Source organism: Schistocerca gregaria, chromosome 7 (genome assembly GCF_023897955.1).
Source record: "Schistocerca gregaria isolate iqSchGreg1 chromosome 7, iqSchGreg1.2, whole genome shotgun sequence".
Lineage (NCBI taxonomy): Eukaryota > Metazoa > Arthropoda > Insecta > Orthoptera > Acrididae > Schistocerca > Schistocerca gregaria.
The window spans coordinates 37,398,988-37,417,130 of NC_064926.1; the positions used below are offsets into that span (position 1 = coordinate 37,398,988).

Here is an 18,143-nt window from a genome sequence, read left to right on the forward strand (position 1 = left end):
TTGGTATTTTTTAAATTTATACAACAACACATTGATGTTCTCTGGGTGGTCAGTTTCTCTGTATAAACATATGTATAACTGTCTGGAATCTAGTACTAATTCAACGTGTCCATTAGATTAATTTAAAATGACAAAGGAATTATTATTATACATTATATATTTTTTTAACAGATACCACATTAATGGGATAACACTTCTCTTTAAAATTAATTCATTCTGTCTTTGGTATTTTTCTGTTTATTTTGGGCTGGCCCTTTCCATTTGTGTGTAAGCAGCTCCTACCTTACGGACCGCCAATGGAGCCCTGTTCAGTTTTTTAACTCCTGTATAGTTTCCTGTTCAGTTCTCCCCGTACCATTATAACTATGCCACTCCTTTGGTATATTTCTGAAGTGTTTGTTACCAAATTGATTATGATTATTTCCATATTGACCTTTGTGATGAAAATTGTTTCCTTGTGATCCCTTGAAGCTGTACTGGTGATTTTTCTGATGAGAATCGGTACTTCGAAAATAGTGTGGTTCATTTTTACTGTGTGTCTCCCCAATTTGTGTGTCCTGTCCTTTGAAACTGGTTTTGACTATGGTGGGGTGGTTTACCCGTTTTCTCAATAATTCTGTTCAGTTTGTCTACATACTTCAAAAACTGATCTATTATGTCATCAGGTCCATAAGCTGACTCCCACTGTAATTCATGTGGTAGCCTTCTTTTTAATGCATCGATTTGACCGAGTTCACCAAAAAGCTTGCTTAGGTGAATGAGTTTCCTTAACTGATTTTCAAAAAAAATGTGTCACGCTGCCAAACTCATCTTCATAAACAATGGCTGGCAGTTTTGTTCTACATGTGACTGCTATGTGTGTGATTGCAATGTTGCCAGGTTATATTATTGGCATTATGCAATGTTTATGGCCTGTGTAAACATACTGTCACACGATTGTGTTCCTGTTGGTGCAACACAATACTGAGAATATTTATTTAGTACTATTTTTACGTTTTGGAGAATGAAGTTTTGTTGTGACAGCCCAGTTTGTAGTGTACCCTGAGCTCTGAGATAAGCTGAAAAGTGGTAATTTGTTGCGTTTTAGTGGAGCCATTGAATGTCCTTCCATAATAATCATCATCCTTCTTCTCGTGCAGCACAATATAAATTCTTCTGCCTTTCACATGTGACAACAGTGAAATTTGTGTGAAGTCACATATCCTGTGCTATTATTGGCTGATGGAAGAGCAAACTGAGCAGGCACAATCTTGATATAGGTATATGCTAAGCTAAAGTGTCATTTTTATGGTATTTTTTTCTTTCATGTTACAAAGAGATACACTTAAGTATATTAATGATCTTGCCGTAACCCATAATTTTGGTTTTTGTATGTTGTACAAAAGTTTTGAAGAATGTGATGTTGCCCAGTAAAACTGTTACCAGATTAGAATTTGTTGGAAGTAGGATATTTTTGTCTTAGACTATGTTTAGGGCAAAGTTTTTCATGCAGGAAATGGTCATTTTAAGTTAATGGACAAACCTCAATTTGAAGAAAAAGTCAATATCCAGTTTCATCATTTACTAATATTAGTAAATCACCCCATTAGATTCACGAGGTTTCGATGCAGGAATGGGCAAAATAACAAATTTTACAACATTTTTATTATATTGAATTGCCTTTTTTGCATTATCATTTACACCAAATTTCCATGTTCACGATTAAGTGTTGCTTGACTGTGGACTGCTTAATCACTTCATGGGACTCGAACTATGCATTGTACTGCTATCTCCCTTCTCATTGTTTTGTCTTCACTGCTGTCACCCATTCCTTTCTTCATTCCGAACATCCACCAATATCACAGATTTCTTCAGTTGACTGTAAAATGCAGAGTATTATGTTGTACCATGTGTTGTTTGTAATGGTCTTCCCTCAAAGGATTTATGGTGCCCCCATAATCCAGACTTAATGAGTTTACTGCATACGTTTCTTAGCAGCTTGTAAATATAAGACAGTTGCTGTAAAAACAAACTTTTATCCATTTTAGCAGGAAATTATTTAATCAGTGTAGTGTGTTTCAAAGAACTGCAACAAAACATGTTAGTCCATTTCATAAAAAATTTATTTTTGAACAACAAAATTAATAGAATTTATATGTTATGAGATGTTCATCAAAAAATTGTATGCGGATGATAATTGTTTTCATATTTGTTGATAGCATATGGCCCTTTATTGTAGAACCCAGACCACCTGCCAGCATCTCATCCCGTGTTCCAAGAACCTTTGCATACCATAAGTTCTACATGCTGTGGTGTGTAACATGGTGCATTGTGCTATTTTTTGTGTTAAAGTAAGCCTGTGGTTTTGAGGTATGCTGTTTTTATGATCAAAGAAGTGAATACAACTTGTGTATTTCCTCCGTAAATGTCATAGTGAAGTTTAAACAATGGAAAATCCGAGTTGGAATGTAACAATATTGGGAGAAGGAAAGTTGCTACCCACCATATAGCAGAGATGCTGTGTCACAGATAATCACAACAAAAAGACTCACATTTTTAGCTTTTGGCCATTAACGGCTTCATCAGCGCGCACCCCCCCCCCCCCCCCCCCCCCCCTCTCCCCTCCCCAAACGCACACGCGCACTCACAACTGCCGTCTCAGGCAACTGTAACTAGTGGTTTCAGTTGCCTGAGACTGTCGCGTGTGAGTTGCACACGTGCATGTGTGCTCGCGTGCGCATTATTGACGAAGTCCTTAATGGCCGACAGCTATAATTGTGAGTCTTTTTGTTGTGCCAACTGCGACTCAGCATCTCCTGTATATGGTGAGTAGCAACTTTCCTTCTCATAATATTGTTAATATTGGAAGTGTTTAACTACCAAATAGGCAGTGGTATATGATCATGCAAAATTTTGCTAATAAGATACAGAGATGTAAATGTAATCGCTGTGCACTTTGCAATCGGAGGACATCCTGAGTTATACTGCAGTGCTCAACATTTGCCTTGCAGCATTCTGTAACATTGCTACTGACTAAAGGACACACAGTGGAGTTCGCATTCTGTGATTTTGGTCTCTCTAAGTTATTACATGTGGCTTCTGTGAAACATTTAAACCATAAAAGCAGCAGAAATATATATTTAAAAATTTTAGAGCTCATCATTTTGGTAATATTTATTGAAAATGCAGATGTAATTGCATGCAATGCTTTGCCCTGTGTTTTTCTGTAATGCTTTTGCTTGATAGTTCAGATATCTTTTACATGGCTTAAACTTGATAATTAACATATGAGGTGTGTGCTCATGCCTTTCTTCCATTATCATCAGCCTTTATTTTTGTGCACGACACTCGCAGTAGAATACCAGTATATTAGGTATGTCTAGTAATGGTTTAATTATTCTGTATAAATCAAACCCTAAAATATTAAACATGAAGTATAAACTGCTAACAAAGAATCTGTCATTAGCTCTTTACAATTGATACTACCTTACTGACACTTTTGCAGTTGGATTTGGGGATTCATGGAAAGAGTGTTTGACATTGATGGAAACTGATTTGCTTTTAAAGGATTCATGTCATACTGTTGGATAAATGTGATTGTTATTTTGTACAAAGGAGTGTTATAGATTCTGTTGAGAGCAATAGAGATTACATTGATGTTCCACATAATTTTATATGTTCATTTTACTGGTATTAACGTCATAAATAACGTAAAAACCATGCAGTGATGGGAAATTATAAAACCATTATTTTGAGTAATACTTTGTTTTTTAATTTCATACGCATGCTTTCAGAATAGGCATTTGTGTTTCGGTGTAAGTGTAATCACAAATATCTTGAGGCATTTAAAGTATCACAAATTTTTTCTGTGGACATAACTGTTGTGCAAAAAAGAAAATTGCCTGAATGCTGAGGAATAACTAGTTTTCTGAAACAGATATTAGGAATTCTCTCTTACAAAATTTGTTTAGTGTAATTGGAAGTTATTACAGTCTTACATAAGTACCAAAAGCGAAGTAGTGAGAAGTTTAATTAATGTAAACAGTAGACAATGTCAATACAGAAAATAATTACACCTTTGTATTAGGTGGAAGAGATTTATCTTATGATTGTTTTCTAGTCTACACCTGTTGGGTCCCTACAGACAGGCCATGAAATAGTGGTATCGCCCAACAGAGATCGCCATGCAACGGCCAACAAGGTAATTAAAACTACTGTGAGTTAAATGAAATGCAAAATTTTACATTTGTTACTAGTTTTAAAATGTGTAAACTGTTAAAGTTGCTGATACTGTTGCAATTTTTATAAATCATTCTCATGTTTATTTCAAAATAAGACACATTTTCATATGAAAATATGTTCAAACTCTATTAAAATTACACCACTAATACAAATTCTCTTACACATGCGCACGTACACAAAGACATTTTAGCACTCCCTCCCTCCCTCCCCCTCCCTCCCCCTCCCTCCCCCTCCCTCCCCCTCCCTCCCCCTCCCTCCCCCTCCCTCCCCCTCCCTCCCCCTCCCTCCCCCTCCCTCCCCCTCCCTCCCCCTCCCTCCCCCTCCCACCCCCTCCCTCCCCCTCCCTCCCCCTCCCTCCCCCTCCCTCCCCCTCCCTCCTGCTCCCTCCCCCTCCCTCCCTCTCCCCCTCCCTCCCCCCTCTCCCCCTCTCCCCCCTCCCACCCCCCTCCCTACCCTCTCCCTCCCCTCTCCCTCCCCCTCCCTCCCCCCTCCCTCACCCCTCTCTTCCCCCTCCCTCCCCACACCCTCTCCACTCCCTCCCCCTCCCACCTCCCTCCCCCTCCCGTCCTCTCCCACCTCCCTCTCCCACCTCCCTCCCCCCTCTCCCTCCCTCCTTCTCCCACCTCCCTCCCTCCTTCTCCCACCTCCCTCCCTCCCTCTCCCACCTCCCTCCCTCCCTCTCCCACCTCCCTCCCTCCCTCTCCCACCTCCCTCCCTCCCTCCCTCTCCCACCTCCCTCCCTCCCTCTCCCACCTCCCTCCCTCCCTCTCCCACCTCCCTCCCTCCCTCTCCCACCTCCCTCCCTCCCTCTCCCACCTCCCTCCCTCCCTCCCTCTCCCACCTCCCTCCCTCCCTCCCTCTCCCACCTCCCTCCCTCCCTCTCCCACCTCCCTCCCTCCCTCTCCCACCTCCCTCCCTCCCTCTCCCACCTCCCTCCCTCCCTCTCCCACCTCCCTCCCTCCCTCTCCCACCTCCCTCCCTCCCTCTCCCACCTCCCTCCCTCCCTCTCCCACCTCCCTCCCTCCCTCTCCCACCTCCCTCCCTCCCTCTCCCACCTCCCTCCCTCCCTCTCCCACCTCCCTCCCTCCCTCTCCCACCTCCCTCCCTCCCTCTCCCACCTCCCTCCCTCCCTCTCCCACCTCCCTCCCTCTCACCCTCCCTCCCCCTCCCCCCTCCCTCACTCCCCCTCCTCCCCCCTTCCTTGTATTAATTGTGTATGGAGTAGTGCAATTGAGTTGATTCATTGTATCCATTATCCATACTAGAATTACTAAATTTCATCTACTACTGCCCCATTGTTTGACTACCAGATTGGCGACTAAATGTGAGGTACTGATGTAAGCTCCCCTAGTATTAAAAAAACAATTAACTACTCAAAACATACAAGGCAATAGGTTATGATAGAATTCTGTTTAGGTTTTATAATGAATTTGTTACAGAATTAGATCCTTTCCTAACACACATTTATTGAGTATCACAAATCCTGGTCAATTTTGTTTGTACAAGGTGTGCAACATTGCTTCCACCGTTTGACAATAGGTGGAGACAACAGTAAGTGTCGGTCGAAAGAAAGAGATCGCAGACATCAGGGTGTTAGGGCCAACATGCCCTCATTAAAACATTAGTGGATTTGTGTCTGCATCATAAAGTTGTTCTGGATTGAAAATGTCAGTTTATTGGCCTAATTCTCATCATTTGGGGGAGGTGTTAATATTTTGTTTCCATATGAAGAAAACAGCAGCTGAGTCATTAAATGCTCTCACGTACGTATGGTAAGGACACTATTAGTAAAACAATGCGTTGGGAGTGCCTTCAGCGCTTCAGGAACATTGATTTTAACGTCATAGACGGGCATAGTGGTGGAAGAGAGAGTGTTTTCGAAGATGAAGAATTGGAGACATTGCCGAGTGAAGATTTGCGTCAGACTTGAAAAGAATTGGCACGAATAGTGGGAGTGACACAGCAAGCCATTTCAAAACGTCTCAAGGCCATGGGCATGATTCAGAAAGAAGGATATTCTGTCCCGCGTGAGCTGAAACCAAGAGACATTGAACGGCATTTGTGTGTTTGTGAACAGTTGCTTCAGAGGCAAAAATGGGAAGGATTTCTGCATCACATTGTAACCGGGGTCAAAAAATTGGTTCATTACAATAACCCTAAACGCAAAAAATCATGGGAATATCCCTTCCATACTTCCACATCGACAGCCAAACCGAATATTCGTGGCTTCAAGATCATACTCTGCATTTGGTGGGACCGGCTTGTCGTTGTGTACTACTAGTGTTAAAACCAAGTGAAACAATCACAGGGTCTTGTTGTCGAACCCAATTAATGCGTTTGAGTAGAACATTAAAAAAAGAACAGCCGCAATACGGCGAGAGGCACGATAAAGTGATTTTGCAGCATAACGCTCAACCCCACAGTGCTAAAGAGGTCAAAATGTACTTGGAAACGTTAAAATGGGAAGTCCTACCCCACCCGCCATAGTCTTGAGCCATTGCTCCCTCTGACTATCACCTCTTTACATCAGTGGCACATGGCTTGGCTGACCAACACTTCCGATCTCATGAAGAAGTCAAAAATTGGATCGATTCGTAGATTGCTTCAAAAGATGAAAGATTTGTTTTTTTTACGTGGGGTTCATACACTGCCTGAAAGATGGCAGAAAGTAGTGGCCAGTGATGGAAAATACTTTGAATGATACATGTATAACCAATTTGTTTCATTAAAGCCTCAAATGTTGGGGGAAAAATGGCAGAAGCAAAGTTGTACACCCTGGAAAATGAATATGAGTGGATGCACAGAATTGGAGATAAATACCACTGATATCAGTCTCCTACAGGAGACATCCCTAGAGGAAATGAAGCTTCCCTCAAAATATTTTAACAGATTCAGATAAAGCCATTTGTATGAAACATGGCATGCTTTAATATTGCATGATATTGTCACTTCAAAACTGTAATCAAGTCTAAATTTGGAGGTAGGATTGTCAGTGAAGTACAGCAGTTAGTACTGAAAGCACATTTATTATGAACACAAACGTACAGTGAGAAGAGATTTGAGCACCTGGATGGAGAATGCTGCTATTTATACATACATTGAATATTCCTGAATTGTGTCATTTGTATAAACATCAAATATTCCAGAATATACAAACATTCCCAATGTAAGATATTTCAAGAATTTCCCTGACATAACAAACGTCAAACAGCAATAATTGCTGGTGGTCAGGTTTGAACTGCCGATGCACAGCATACCAGCCAGCTATGCTTACCACTTCACCATACTGCAAGCACCACAGCTTGTAGCAATGCTCCCTGTCCTAGAGAAACAGGGACCCACTGTTCAGAAGTTCTTACCAATGTCGATTCAGCACTCTGGATCTAGATCTTATCGATGGTCCTCTGGACCACAGCACTTGTCGATCCTCGTGCTCTGGCTGTGTTGTCACATCCTTTTCACTGTGATAATCATCAAAGCGAATCTTCAGTTTTCTTGAACTTCGTATCGATCTGTGCCTCAGGACAGTAGTATGACTACATATGGAGGACATGGACGATGTATCTTTGGTTTCGTTTTCTTGACGAAGGGTCATAATCCTCAACTTCCTATGCTAGTCTGACAAGAGACAAAGGATACGATACAGCTCAGAGTACCACTTTTGTAAATTTTCTGACAGTCCCACTTCTCACTGTTTCGGATGTTGTGCCTTCATGTTTGGCATGTTTGATTATTTCAAGGATTGTATAAAAAAATTCAACAATGTCCAACATACAGTTCATTTTTGACAGCCGTATGATCTAGGGTTTTTTTTTAAATTGGAAATGGAGAAACTAGTTTCATGCTGTTATTAAACATTTTTATATGAAGGATTGCACTACTGCACAGATCAAGACAGAACTTGATGAAGATCACATGGACTCTGCCCCGGGCACTGGGTGTTCGTGTTGTCCTCGTCATCTCATGAACATTTGAGATGTGGCGAGTCTGGAAATGGAAAGGCTGGGAACCTGTACAGGTGCTGATGTTGAGTAACCCACAAACCAACATCATCAGCTTCATAATCATGGAAGACTGTTTACTTTTGGAGTAACGAATTTAAACATACTCGGAAAAGCACCGAAGATAAAGAGCACTCCAGCTGTCCAATTGAGGTAACCACAAAGGAAAGCATTAACAGCATCCTTGATGTGGCAGTGCAAGAACACTGAATTAAAATTCATGAGATTGTTGAGACTGTAGGCATATCAACTGAGTTAGTGCATAAAATCCTGTCTGGAGAATTGGCTCTGAGGAAAGTGTGTGCAAGATGAGTTCTACAATTGCTCACAGCCAACAAAAATTGCATTGTGCACATTTCAACACAGCGTTTGGCAATGTTTAACCACAGTCTGCAAGACTTTCTTCACTGATTTGTGACTGTTGACCGGATTCACTGTTACACATTAGAATCAAAACGACAGTCAAAACAATGGGCAGAGGCTGTTGAAAGTGTACCAAAGAAAGGACCATTTTGTGAACTGGTAAGGTGATGTCCACAATTTTTTGGGATTCCCAGGGAATAATCCTCATAGATTACTTGGAAGAAGGCAGAACCATAATGAGACCCTATTGTGCTTCATTTTTGGATCATTTGAAACTCGTGTGGGCTGAAAAAAGGAGCAAGATTGACATGCAAAAATGTGCTCATTCACCAAGATAATGCATGAATTGGGCTTTGAACTGGTTCCTCATACACCCTATTCACTAGACTTAGCCCCAAGAGTCTTATTCCTGTTTCCCAACCTGAAACTTTGGCTTGCTCGGAATAAATTTTCATCAGGTGAGGAAGTGATAGTTGCGTGAGTATGAGTATAGTTTGTCAGAACCAGGTGTGTATCCCTCAAAGAGCCTATATTGAGAAGTAAGGTGAGTTGTTTATGAAAAACTCATCGTACCATCCTCATAGCTTTGTTAAATTGGAGATCTATCTTCCATAGTCTATGACAGCCCGTGATGCTTGCAAGAAGTCCCTTACAAGAGTGACATTATGACTACATCCTGTTAAATGACAAATTTGAAGGGTTGTGTTCTGTCATTGATAGTTATCCTTCCAATTCATATTTCTGTTGGGCGGACATACAATCTTATTTGAATCACAGAACATAGTCTTCTTTAGCTGATGATAAAATTAAAATTATAAAGTTTACAGAAAAGCCAGCCTGAGTCGGTTAGTGGCCTGACATATTAGCCTTTGATGATGTGGATGAGATTTATTCACATCTTTGTGACTTGTCAATACAGGATTTTCATTTGTGGTGACCCCACCTCTTCATATAGGTAGGAATCTTGTTGAGTTTTTCTGAAGTCATCTGCAGGGTGAGCAGCTGATGCCTCTGTAAGTGCTACCATAGACAATCCTGCAGTCAGGATAAGTGTGGTTGATCTGTTCCTCAACATGTGGAAGTGTGGAGGGTCTCCGTCATACTTGGAAGTACTTTGCATCTACATCTACACGCATTCTCTACAAACCACTGTATGGTGCCTAACAGAGGGTACCTAGTATCACTACCAGTCATTTCCTTTCCTGTCCCACTCGAAAATAGAATGAGGGGAAAAATTATCGAATAAAGGCCTCCATATCAACCATAATTTCTCGCATCGTATCTTCATGTTCCTTCAGATGTTTCTCAGTTGAAGTCACTTTCACTAGCTTCAACATCCACATCTTGAAAACTTCCAGAACTGTCACTGAAATTATCGTTATTTCCTAAAAGCAAATGCTCCATCTCTGAATCTGATAAATGACTTATTGTCACTATTGCAAAAAGTCACTCACTAACACCCCAGCCAACTTAGATGAAAAAGGCACAGTTTGCGGATGCTTCACAGCATACTGTTGATGCACAAATGAGTGATAAATGTGTATAACTCTCCCAGAATACACTGTGTTGTCTGAAGAGGCAGATCAGCAACTCATCATTTCCATTGGCTCTCAACCACAGAATACAGCAGATGGATATATCCATCCAACCCATGGTGAATTAGCAGAGTGTGGACCATATATGAGTCATTCCCTTTTAAAGGGTTCACCCAACCTGGTAGGGACATCAAACAATTCAACAGTACTCAAGATTGAGTCAAACAAGTTTTTACACACAAGCTACACTTTCCCAAAATACTGCCAATAAAACATACGGGCATTCATGTTCCCTACTACCAACCTGATGTGCTCCATTTCATATTCCTTTGTAACATTATGCCTAGGTATTTAATCACTATGACCATGTCAAGCTACACCTTACTGCTGTATTTGAATGTTACATGATTGTTTTTCCTACTCATCCACTTTTTCTACATTTATAAAGTTTTGTCTGAGTCATCTTGTATACTCTTACAGGCACTCACTGCCGACTCCTTCCCATACACCACAGCGTCATCAACAAACAGCTGTGAATTGCTGCCCATTCTGTCCATAAGGTCATTTATGTGTATAGAGAATAAAAGCAGTCCTAGCACACTTCCCTGGGGCACTACTGATGATATCTTTATCTCTGATGAGTACTTGCCTTACAGGTTAGTGTACTGGGTTCTCTTACTGACAAAGTCTTCAAGCCACTCGCATATCTGGGAACCTGAACCATATGCCCAGACCTTCAACAGTCAGCAGTCTGAATGCTCAAAGAAATGTTCTCAAGGCGTCCAGCACACAAATTTTCCAAAACATGCAAGTAATTCTGTCCTGTCATTGGCTCTTCTAAAATGATTGGACATACTAACACGTGCATTATTTGTGTTATATCTTGGTAACCATTGACAATAAGACATACGTCCATACGAAGTCTTTTGCTTCAAATGAGCATTCTTGCCATATCCCTGAGTACTGACTAGCCCCCTGAGACATGTTGTTTGGGTATTTAGATGCATATTAAGGCTTCAGTCTGTTTTTTACTAAGTTCATGCAAATTAGTACTTTGATGACTTTCTTGCAGTGTCACACTTAAAGTTAATAGCATCTTGTTTGAAGCATAATGAGTCATTCATACCAGAGTCTATTGCTATTATGTTCTAGTGACAATGCTTTTGAACATATGTTTGAGGTTAATGCACAGTGATATGGAATGATGACAGTAACAAAGAAATTCCCAGGGTGGCAAGAGCTTATAACTTACAGAATAGTTGATAAAATGGAAAATTGGAGATGAACTTAGAATAATCACTAGTAAGTGATGGGGAATACAGTTTCATTTACGGCCATCAAAACCAGTAAGTAAAGAAACTACCTGTAGAAAATTTGGAATTTAACCTGCAGAATTGTGAGGGGGTTCCACATTCAGCCTTTTTTCCATAGTTTAACTCTTGAATACCATGCATGTTTTTGTGTTTAAGAGGTGTTATCTTATCTATTAGGAACTGATTTCCGCAGTCTGTAGCACAGTTACCACTTCCTTTGAAGTACAGTAAGACTACAGCCTCATTTGGCAACACATCAGGATATTCAGCTTTCTGTGTCTGCTGTGACAGGTGTGAACATGGTTTGATAAGTCTGGTAAAAGAAAGAAAGAGAGAGAGGGGGGGGGGGGGGGAGAGGAAAAGTACGTGTTGCATAAACAACTTACCTTACTTCTCGACATGTCTCGGGTGGGATATATACATGGTCCAGTAATCTTCCAGCTTATTCTTCCCATCAGAAATATACATTCTGTCATTCTCTGCAAAGTACTTTTGACTACAGCTACCACTTCTTCTTTTGATGAAAATTTCTTCCCTACAAACCAAAGTTTCAGTTTAGGGAAAAGGAAGAAGAGACTTGGTGCTAAGACGGTGAATAGGGTGGATGAGGAACCAATTCAAAACCCAGTTCATATATTTATACCATTGTTATTGCTGATGAGTAGGATGGTGCATTATCTTGGTGAAAGAGTGCTTTTTTGCGTGTCAGTCTTGCTATTTTTTCAGCAAACACACCTTTCAGACGATCCAACAATGAAACACGTAATAGGATCCAGTTATGGTTCTCTCTTTTTTCCAAGTAATCTATGAGGATTATTCCCTGAGAATCCCAAAAAATTGTTGGCATTACCTTACTAGTTGACAAAGTGGTGTTTCCCTTCTTCGGTACACTTTCAACACCCTTTGCACATTCTTTTGACTGCTGGTTTGACTCTGGTGTGTAATGATGGACTAGTTTTCAACAGCAGTCACAAATCGGCACAAAAATCTTGCAAATTCCGATTAAACACCACCAGACATTGTGTTAAAATTGCCAGAAAAGGTTCGGTCGTTTGCAAGTTGTCTCCATGAGCACTGATGGCATCTGTCACGTGAGTTCTGAGGCCATCCTCAGTTCATATAGGCAGCTAGCAGTTGCAAGGCTCAAGCAGAGCTCACAGTTTACTGCATTGTTCCCCTAATTGATCAAGAGTCCTTTGGTTTGGAGCCCAGTGGAGGACCTAAGTCAAAAGTTCTGTCAATTCTTTGACAGTCTTGACGGCAGATTTCTGGACCAGCATTATGGGGTGAAGAGTTACAGGTCTCACCTTGATAGGTCAACTGTGTACTGCATGGAGCAAGCAGCTATTTTGGTAGCAGGGTATGTGTGGAGTGCACATATTTGTTTTTTTAAGACTAGGCGATAGTTTGAGATCTACTAATGAACCAAAATGCAGAGTGTGAAATCGGATGGGATCCAAAATAAAGACTTTGGACTGTTTTAACAGGAAATCGTTAAAGTATTTGTAACAAAGTTCCCGAATTTACTGCCCTCCGGGAAAGTTGTCACACTCAGATTGTTCTTGGAACCCAAACTACAGAGCTCTGAGATATTTAGCGAGGCAATGGAATGTATATTAAAAAGACAGATTAGACATTATGTTAGGCGAGTGTTCATTGCAGTTAACAAAAATATTGTCTATAAAGGTCAAAACTGAGTTGGACTATAAATTTATGTGGATGCACATAACAGTTCCAGGTGAATTAAAGTTATTTACTGGGTGTGTTTACAAACTACCCAGAAACACAGTGAGAATGATTCAAAGAAAGCCTATGCCAAGTAGCATGGAAATAACCAGATCATGCAATATTAATTGAAGGAAACTTCAGCTTAATAAGTATAGATTGGGACTCCCGTGGATTCATTGCTTGTGGTATGGACAAGCAGTCTTGTGAAGTACTTTTGAACACAGTTACCGAAAACTTTCTTGGGCAGCTTGTTTCACAGCCCACATGCAGTAGAAATACTTTAGACATTGTAGCTTCAAAGAGACCTAAACTTATCGTTTGTGTGTAAATGCAGGGATTAAGTGATCACGGTGTTGTAATGGCAATGATGGTTACAAAAGTTCATAAATCCACTAGGAAGGCTACAAGCATATTTTTACTACAAAGAGCAGTGGTTAGCACCCACTTAAAAAATAAATGGACATTGTTTAGTTCCAATGCGATGTATATAGAGGGGTTATGGAAAAAGTTTAAACAGATTGTAAATCACACACTGGAGAAATGTGTGTCAAGTAAGTGGATTTTCGCACCCTGAAGAAGGATGTGTCAAGTAAGTGGATTATGGACAGGAAAAAACCTGTGGCCCCATAACAGAATTTGGAGATTGCTGAGAAAGAAGAGACTATATATATAAAAAAAAATTAAAAAGTGCAAATGACACCAAACTAAAGTTGATAAAAATTTGTGTGCCTGTAGAAAGATGGATTTGTGAAGCATACAGTAACTACCATCGTCATAAAGATGTAGTTGTGAACCTGAGAAAATTCTGGTTCTATGTAAAATCCCTATGTGAGTCAAATGTTTCTGTCCAATCACCTGTTGACCTGTCTAATGTGGCAGTAGAAGACAGAAAAAGGAAAACCGAATTTAAAAATGTGAAGTTTAAGAAATCATCCATGCAGGAGGATCATACAAACGTACTGTTGTTTCCTTTGTACAGACTTCCTTATGGAAAAGATAGTAATAGGGATCTCTGGCATGGAGAAGCAACTGAGAGAGTTGAAAACATATGAGTCACCAGGTCTGGGTGGAATCCCAGTTCCATTGTACAGACATGTATAGCATTGGCCCCTTACTTAGCTTGCATTTATTGCAAATCTCTTATCACTGGGTGAAAGTGTGGGTGTCTTACGTATGTAAAAAGTACAAAAGAATGGACACACAAAACTACAGAGCACTCAGTTTGCTGCAGAATTCTTGAACATTTTCTCAGTTTGAATTTAATAAATTTCCTTGAGGTGGAAGAACACTGTGCACAAATGAGCACTTCTTTAGAAAGCATTGCTCATGCAAAACTCAGCTTGCCATTTTCTCACGTGATACCTGTGAACTGTGGCTGAAGGACTGCAGGTAGATTCCGTATACCTAGATTTCTCGAAAGTGTTTGATGTGGTGCCCCACTGCAAACTGTTAACAAAGTATGAGTATACCGAATAGGTTCCTGTAATAGAACCTATTGTGGTGTCCTTGACAGCGAGTGTTTATCAGGGACAAGGTTACTGTGAGGAGAGCACCAGGAAGTATGAGAGGGTCACTTGGTCTCTGTATACATAAATGATACTATGAAAAGTGTGAACGGCAGTCTGCAGCTGTTTGCTGATGATGCTGTGGTGTACAGAAAGGCAGTGTTATTGAGTATTCATTGGATGATACAAGATAAAATAGATAAAATTTCTAATTTGTGTAATGAATGATAACTTGTTCTAAATGTAGAATAATGTAGGTTAATGCAAGTCAGTGGGAAAAACAATAGGAATAACAATGCAAAGCAGTACTAAATGGATCAAACACTTCAGGACAATAGTACGGAAGGCAAATGGTAGACTTCAGTTTATTGGGAGAACTTTTGGAAATTGTGGTTATGAGACCTTGTATAGAACATAAAAGTTACCACTTCTTGAGTTATGCTAGTGTGTTTGGTATTCCCACCAGGTCAAATTAAAGGAAAATCAAAGCAATTCAGAGGCATGCTGTTGGATTTGTTACCGGTAGGTTTGATTAACATGCAAGTGTTACACAAGTGTGTTGTGAACTGAAGTGAGAATCGCTGAAGGGAAGAAGGCATTCTTTTCATGGAATACTACTAAGAAAATTTAATGAACTGTCATTTCAAGCTGAATGCAGAATGATTCTGCTTTGCCAGTGTACCTTTCCTGTAAGGACCACATGGATAAGATAACAGAAATTAGTTCTTATATGGGACCACATAGACAGTTGTTCTTCCCTCGCTCTATTTGTAAGTGGAACAGAAAAAGAAATGACTAGTGGTGGTCCTAAGAACCTTCTGCCACACACTATATGGTGGCTTGCATGTAATGTATGTAGGCGTGGAGTTTTTAATGAAACAAAGTTTCTACCATTACAAGATCCACATGCTTTACTGCATCGCCTGTTTCATCGATGCTTGGAGCCTCATCACGTGTGGTTGGCTGTGTGGCAGCAACACTGTCCCTTGCCAGTGTCAGTCACAAAGTTAATTTATTTGATGAAAGTAGAAAATATTTTCATTATGTGAAATAATCTTATACTGTATAATTTATTTTCTGATAATGCTCCACAGAATATCCATGAGTCCAAGTAAGAAATTTGTGTGTCTGAGAGTTAATTTTGCATTAAATAAAGGACTTCGATACAAATATTTAAATCACTGTAAACTGTGTTAATTAAGAAATCTAATAATTGCCAAATTATAGTGAGCATACTACTTAGATGTTGGATGTCCTTTGCTTGTAACCTTTTTTAGATTATGAATTCAGCTGGTAGAGTATCAATGCGTAAGTAAGGTGTCGAAGTCGTGAAGGAATAATCTGTTTCGCCAAAATATAAAGGGTATTAGAGATGTTGACTCTGACATTATTGGTGTATCAGAGCACCACGTACACAGTGTAACATTTGAGGGCTCCCTACTAGGACACAGATTAGCTGGATATTTGTCAACGAGTTGTTTGTGGAGTGGGGGAATGACCGTGTATATGAAAAATGGCTTTCAATTTGAATCTGTTGAAGTATTAAAGCACTGCACTAAACAGGTCATTGGATGTTGTGCAGCAGCATTGAATTTAGTGCAACTAAACTTTTATTTAGAGTTTTCTGTAGATATCCTAACTTGGATTTCAGGACATTCTGTTTAAGTGGTGAGAGTGTTCTTGGTTCACTATCTAGAAAGTACTAAAACTTAGTTTTTGTATGTAGTGACTTAAACATTAATTTTATAAGTGATTCTATAAGGGAATAATTGCAAATTATTATAGTGTTAATCCAGTGGTAACAAAATTTTAAAAACCTCATTAAAGAACAAGAGTGGCAGGATATTTACATCAATAGCAAGGAATAATGAACATACACAAATGGTGGTAGTATCTTGTACACACTGTATAAGAGGGCAGGGCATTGGTGGAGCTGTCATTCATACTCATGTGATTCATGTGAAAAGATTTCCTGCGTGATTATGGCCTGAGGTGTCTCGTGAATCTGGTAGGGTATCTAGGAGCATGCTAAAGCACTATGTTTTCCCTATATGAAGTTGCAGAAGTAATTTTTCCATTAAGGAATTGTCAGTTTCCTGAACGATTGAAGTACTTGATAATGAAACTGCTTTATAAAGGAGAAGAAAGGAATAATGTACACAATTTTAGTGCTATTTCTATGCCATCGGTGTTCCCAAAAGTTAGTGGAAACCCTGTATGTGTTCGGGTAACTAATTGTTTAAATTGAGATATTTTGCTGCAAAACATGTAGTTTGATTTTAGAAATAGTTCAACAACTGAAAATGCTGGTTTATGGCGTGGGTTCCTGTAGTCGTGTGCTAGTTCATGAACCACGGGCAACATATGAGTGGCCAAGTAAATGGTCTCAACAGTCGGGATACCAGTTACTTTGGAATAAGGCTGGGCATCTCGGTCATATTCTGAGTTGTGGTCACCTTTGTGCTCATACGGCAAAGACTACCAAATCCATCAGTTAGTCTCTCAACCGTTAGGGGTAAAACTCAATGGGACTCGGGGCAAGTAAGGCTAGCAACCTGCTTCCCCGATACTTTAAATATGATGCTGGCAACAATCAGAGCAAAATGCCTCGGACCTTTGGAGGTGACGGAGTCCCACCTCTAACTGACAAACCAGGGACTACTAAGATACGACTTGGCAAATAAATGCTAATGAGATGGGGAGCTATTAATATCAGTGGGGGCTACCCTGGGAAGAAGGTAGAGCTGGCAGAGGCTGCAAGTAAGATGGGGCTGGACGTTTTAGCTGTTAGTGACATTCGGGTAAGGGGTGAGAAAGAAGAGGAAGTGGGAGAATACAAGGTCTACCTGTCAGGAGTCAAAGCAGGAATAGCACAATGGGGTGTAGGGCTTTACATCAGGAAAGAAATGGAACCCAGCATAGTTGCAGTAAGGTATGTAAACGAACGACTGATGTGGATAGATTTGACAGTGTCTAGCAAGAAAATTAGGATTGTGTCAGTATATTCGCATTGTGAAGGGACAGATCAAGATAAGATGGATAGTTTTTATGAGGCACTCAGTGATGTAGTTGTTAGAGTAAAGGACAAGGACGGTGTTCTGCTTGTGGGTGATTTTAATGCCAGGATTGGAAATCGAACAGAAGGGTATGAAAAGGTTATGGGTAAATTTGGAGACGATATGGAGGCCAACAGGAACGGGAAACAACTCTTGGATTTCTGTGCCAGTATGGGCTTAGTAATCACAAACTCCTTTTTTAAACATAAGAACATTCACCGGTATACTTGGGAAGGCAGGGGAACCAGATCTGTCATTGACTATATAATAACAGATCAGGAATTCAAGAAGGCTGTGAGGGACACACGTGTATTCAGGGGATTCTTTGATGACACTGATCATTATTTAATCTGTACTGAAATTGGGATTGTGAGGCCGAAAGTGCAGGAGGTCAGGTCCATATGTAGGAGGATAAGAGTGG

General features: G+C 40.3%; 1 protein-coding gene across 4 annotated transcripts in view; it reads left to right on the plus strand.

Moving 5' to 3' along the window:
• LOC126282174 (casein kinase I) overlaps positions 1-18,143 on the plus strand; it is a 268,841-nt gene that overhangs the window by 231,288 nt on the left and 19,410 nt on the right. For all 4 annotated transcript variants that reach the window (XM_049981704.1, XM_049981702.1, XM_049981703.1 and 1 more), the window contains exon 9: positions 4,100-4,180. In XM_049981704.1, coding sequence (XP_049837661.1) covers positions 4,100-4,180 — 81 coding nt within the window. The remainder of the gene's footprint in view (positions 1-4,099; positions 4,181-18,143) is intronic.